At 45.4% G+C, this 5,621-nt stretch overlaps 1 protein-coding gene across 1 annotated transcript in view; it reads right to left on the bottom strand.

The window, feature by feature from the left end:
- The window catches only part of SNAP47 (synaptosomal-associated protein, 47kDa), a 16,128-nt gene extending 11,702 nt beyond the window's left edge, over positions 1-4,426 (bottom strand). The window contains exon 1 of the mRNA XM_009075314.1: positions 3,886-4,426. Within this exon, the coding sequence (XP_009073562.1) occupies positions 3,886-4,382 (497 nt within the window). The 5' untranslated portion in view covers positions 4,383-4,426. The remainder of the gene's footprint in view (positions 1-3,885) is intronic.
- Positions 4,427-5,621: the final 1,195 nt, after the last annotated feature.

Raw genomic sequence — 5,621 nt, 5'->3', positions numbered from 1 at the left:
GAATGCCACAGGGAGTCAAATCCCTTAACTCTAAGCAAGATGCACCTAAGGAGGCACCTAAATCCTTTAGCTGCCAGCAGGAAAGATGGAACTCACTCTCAGGAACAATCAATGACATGAAGGACATGATCCTTCTGTTATGTCTAAAGTCAGCAAAGCCCATTCCCTATTTCTGGGCTTCTATCCCAAGAACGGATCATGAGAACAGATCTCTAAGCCTCACCATGACTCTTGTTACCAACAAAATGGGAATGAGAGGGAAGGTGGTAGATGGAGTTTGATTTTCCATGTGCTGTGCTGCCTGTCTGTGGAATCACTCTCCAGGGCTACGCAGGGATCATGGAACGGGTTGGATGGGACCTTAAAGATAACGTCGTTCCACCCCCTGCCATGGGCTGGGACACCTTCCACCAGCCCAGGTTGCTCCAAGCCACATCCAACCTGGCCTGGAACACTTCCCTTGTCCTGTCCCTCCAGGCCCTTGCCCAAAGTCCCTCTGCAGCTCTCTTGGAGCCTCTTTAGGCACCAGAAAGGGCTCCAAGGTCTCTCCAATGCCTTCTCTTCTCTCTGTAGGAGGCAGAGCCACAGCCAGCACAAATGATGCTCCGTATCTCCCACTCTCCTCTCATCCCTTGCCCATCCCCACACCTATCCTGTGAGCAGAGGATCTTCTATTACACAATGACTCAGCCTCAGTGGCTGGGAAGAAATTTTGGGGTCAACTCCATCTCTCCACACAGGCACCAGTAACTTCAAATCCCCTTGCGCAGGTATAGAAGAGGCAAATGAACCCTCTGGGATGCATCCACTTCTCTAACAACCCATCCAGTGCCCACTGGATGCTTCCAGCATGACACAAACCAAACCAGCTTGATTTCATTTGCTTTTAGCTTTCCTCTAGCTAACCTTACTCTGACAAAACATGCATCACAGCAGTGCTGCTCTCAAGAAACTTCTTGCAATTCTTCATTTTCCATGAGAGGATCTGTACGTGTCCACGGAAAACTCTGCCATTTTTAATTCCTGTTTCATTTGGCTGCAGGCAGAGGCTGATCTGAAGGAGGAAATTCTAACTGAACATGCTCTGTTGCCATCAAAATTCTTCACTGGATTCCAAACAGACCTACTTAAAGAAATTCATCTCCTAGGAAAAGGGAGTCAAACACTGAATTCATGGATAACAGAGGCAGAATGAAGTGTTCCAAAATTCTCCTCCCAAGTAAAGAATGAATAGCAGATATTTATGGTGATAGTCTGCAACGGCGCTGGAGCTCTTTGTCCCTCTGGAATTGCTGCTTAAAAGGGGAGGAAAAACAAGACTAAAGAGGATGTAGCAAAGTTCTACAATAGCAGAACTAGAAATGGAGTTGAAATGACGAGGTTTAAGTTAAATTCAACACAGAGAATGGCTGAAAAAGCTCTGGATGCTGCTAGCACAAACTATCTCCCAAATTAAAAGCCATTCTCTGCCCTACCTGCTGCACCCAAACAGGAACCAATGGCCTGATCTCATTCTACCCAATGCAAAGCAATTTTCTGTCCTCTGGGCACAGGAAATACTTAAAAAAGTACTTCAGGGCAAGGAGAGATCATGCCTGGAGCTTAACCTATGGAAAATAATTCAATTCCTACTCCACCATGGGTTCACTTCATCCTATGCAGGGTGAGGAAAGCATTTGAGTTCACTCACTCAACATGACAAGTCTCAACCTCCATTTACACTGTGGTGATTTATCCTGTAGAACTTAAGTCTTAATTTTTATCACTTTATCCAAAGCCAGGTTGGATAAAACCTTGAGCAACCTGGGCTGGTGGGAGGTGATCCTGCCCAGGGCAGGAGGTTGGGACTAGCTGATCTCTAAGGTCCATTCCAACCCCTTAACATTCTTTGATTCAATGGTCCCTTCACCTGTCTCCTCCCCTCATTCCCCAGGGACTGAAATCCTGGCTGAGTTATTTCCAGCCATGAATTTTCTGCTGCACAGCCCTAAAAAAAGGCTCCAGCCAATTTATCCAGCATTCCACAGAGGAATCACCCCTGTGGATCAACCAAGACCATTCCATATATACAAATGCACATGCACAACCACAGCTCCTTGTTCTTTAATCATACCATACTAAAGAACCACCAGTGGATTTGCCTTTCTGTTTATTTTTGGTCTCTGACCATCTGCTAGCACAGCACACACTCTGCTTATCTGCAAGTCCACTAGGAGCAGCTGGATATACCCAGGAATATGCAGGCACGGAATGAATAATCCCCCAAAAAAGGCCACACATACAGGAAGAAAAAGTGAATCAAAGTTTGAAACATATGGAAGGAGATATAGGGCTCTGGTTCTTCTTAGGAATGCAACCACCGAACTGGTGTTGCTCAGAGGACCTGGAACAAGAGTTTGTTCCCAAATTTCCTGCTCCATGTGCAGAATAATCCTGCCCATTGCAATTAAAAGTATTGCTAATGGTTCTGGGCTGCATATTAGCTCATGAGCAAAGTGGCCAAACTCTTCAGACTAAAGATAAAACATAATTTCAACTCACATTTGGTCACTTCTTTCCTTTATTTTTCCATTTGGAAATCAAAGCCTCCAAGTCTTGAGATTCCTGAGAACAAATAATACCTCCCAGAGCATCTTAACCCAAACCAAATCTCTCTTCCAAAAACAATGAGCAGGTGTTTATTTTCCTCCTCATTGTTTATTGCCACAGGACTTTCAAAGCTCTCTTGGCTTTTCATGAAAGGCTGTAGGGAATATCACCAGAATCACTGGGAAACCAACACTTTGCTTCAGCCATGAGATCCTTCTGCAAACAGAGAATTCTTCCAAAAACAACTAGTCTGAACTTTATTGTGTTTGTTTCTCTATGCAGGTGTCAGAGCTTCTACAAAGCCATTCAGAGCTATAGATCTTGAAATATTACAATACTGCTTCTAACCTAAGTGTCTACTTTGGACCTGCATGGAATACAAAACAGCATAAAAGAATTCACTTGGAATGTTAAGCAGTAAATAGAAAAGTCATAATGTTCTGATTAAGACACCAAACATTTACTACGTTGAGTTCTGGAACAGCCACAGTTAAGCAACACCTCAAATGGGCTCCAAATTTCTTCTTCAGTTGTCTGAATGCAGCAAAATTAAGCACAGGCAAGTGCGAGTGATCTGCATTTATGAATATTCTAGGACATATAACAAACTTGCATATTTCCCTTAACTAGTAATCTGTTCTCTCAAAACCTAAATGATGTTAATGTCTTTTGGAAATCTCTACCATTTCTGTCAGGTGGGGTTGAAACTTATTAGGGTTTGAGAACCCTTAGAGAGAAGGAGAGAGAACAGATATCAAGAATTACAGAATTACAGAATACTTTGGGTTGGAAGGACCTCAAAGATCATCCTGTTCCACCTCCTGCCATGGGCAGGGACTCCTTCCACTAGCCCAGGTTGCTCCAAGCCCTGTCCAACCTGGCCTGGAATACTTCCAGGGATGAGGCAGCCACAGCTGCTCTGGGCAACCTGTGCCAGTGCCTCAGCACTCTCACAGGGATGAATTTCTTCCCACTATCCCATCCAACCCTCTGGCAGTGGAAGTCATTCCCCCTTGTCCTGTCACTCCAGGCCCTTGTAAATAGTCTCTCTCCATCTTTCCTGTTGGCTCTTTCAGGCACTGGAAGGCTGCAATTAGGTCACCTCAACGCCTTGTCTTCTCCAGGCTGTACAAACCCAACTGCTTTAGGCTTTCCTCCTAGGAGAGCTGCTCCATCCCTCTAATCAAAAATCAATGGTTTCCCAAATACCTCTGTGGATTTGTCCCATAAATCTGAGGCATAAAGAACACACTCCCCTAAGCACTGCTCATCCCAGAGGATGCTCCTGTTTCATACCTGTCTGCTACATCCATATCCCCTTCAATCTTGTTGAGTCCTTTCATGATGTTATCAAACTGCTCTCCCTGGTAATGGAGCACCTTTGCTGTGTCCTCCAAGCGTTTCTGGGATCCAGTCATCAATCCAGTCAGTTCCTTTCCCTTCGTAGTCTGCAAAGCTGCTGCTTCTGCTCCTGCCCCTTGGCTTGAGAGCAACTGCTCCCTCCAGAAGTGCTCCAGGATGTTGAACACCACATTCCTGTTGGGCTGAAGAGAACTGAACCAGTGCTTGGTGTTCTTCTCCAAGATGGTGAGGGAGCTGAAGATTAAATTGGAAGATTCCTTCTTGATCTCACTGATGCCAGAAAGGTGGAAGTCAACCAAAAGCTCCCCAGTCTTGTCAGCTGTAAATTTGATTGCCACAGGAGTCAGGGAGAGTCTCCCAGAGACCCATTGCTTCCCAGTGTCCAGGTAGTAAGAACAAGGCCAGCTATGGATACGGATGTCCTCGTTCATCAGCTCGTTGGTGAGATCCTCCTCTCCCAGAGCAATGCTCTCAAAGCCAGGAGGAGAAACTGGAATGAAAGGGAAAGGAAATAAACCCGAAGAATCTTTAGCAACATATAAAAACTGATGGTAACACACTCATAATTAATTAATCAGTCCCATGCACAGCTTCTTCCAGTACCATGGAACCTTCCAGGTGGATATCCAAGATAGGTTTGAAATAGCTGTGGATGGGTAACAAGATTTGGTTACTATATCTAACCACTCAACTCTGTCATTGAGAAAGGACTGTCAACGTTATTCAGCAACATCTTTGGCCACCAAGATGGTGAAGACCCTTGAGGGGAAGTCATATGAGGAATGGCTGAGGGCATTTGGTCTGTTCAGCCTGGAACAAAGGAGACTCAGGGGAGACCCCACTACAGTCTATAACTAATTCATCAGAGGAGAGGCAGCACTGATCACTCTGTGACAGGACCTGAGGGAATGGCCTGAAGTTCTGTCAGGGGAGGTTTAAGCTGGACTTTAGGCAAAGGTTCTTCCCTCAGAGGATGTTTGGGCACCAGAACAGCTCTCCAGGGCAGTGGTCACAGCCCCAAGCCTGACAGAGCTCAGGGAGTGTTTGGACAATGCTCTCAGGCACACGATGGGATTGCTGGGGCAGGCCTGTGCTGTGCAGGACCAGGAATTGGACTGGATGATCCTTGTGGATCCCTCCTCTGTGATCCTGATTATTGGCCACATCACAACAGCACTGCCTCACCTGTCATAATGTTCACATCACATTTCAGCACATGCTTTAAAACAGCACGGACTTCAAGTAAGTATTACATGAACTCCCTGGATATTTACCACCTCTTGTGCTGTCTTTGACAGGGGAGATGCTCTATCATTACATTAGGCTCTATGTTCACATACAGATGTTCATATTTTTGGCTGGGTATAACCAAAACCTGATTTTCTGAGTCCTCCACATACTCTTCTTTACTGCCACGTGATCACGTAAGAACTTCCACCTATTTTTCAGGAATTGGCACTACCTCAGACCAACTCTCTTGGCCTCACCCAAACTCTCTACCTTACAAAACTCAAGTGGATCCTGAAACTTCTGATGGAACAACACAGCCAAAATAACCCCCCAAACCTGTAGTATTCGCTGTATAATGTATTTATAGCACTTCTGTGCCAGGTTGTGCTTTCCTGGGAGCTCATGATGCCCTTGGATGACACTACACTAATCCTCTAGGA

Source organism: Acanthisitta chloris, unplaced genomic scaffold, assembly GCF_000695815.1.
Source record: "Acanthisitta chloris isolate BGI_N310 unplaced genomic scaffold, ASM69581v1 scaffold14095, whole genome shotgun sequence".
Taxonomy (NCBI): domain Eukaryota; kingdom Metazoa; phylum Chordata; class Aves; order Passeriformes; family Acanthisittidae; genus Acanthisitta; species Acanthisitta chloris.
This window is presented reverse-complemented; position numbering and strand designations above follow the sequence as displayed.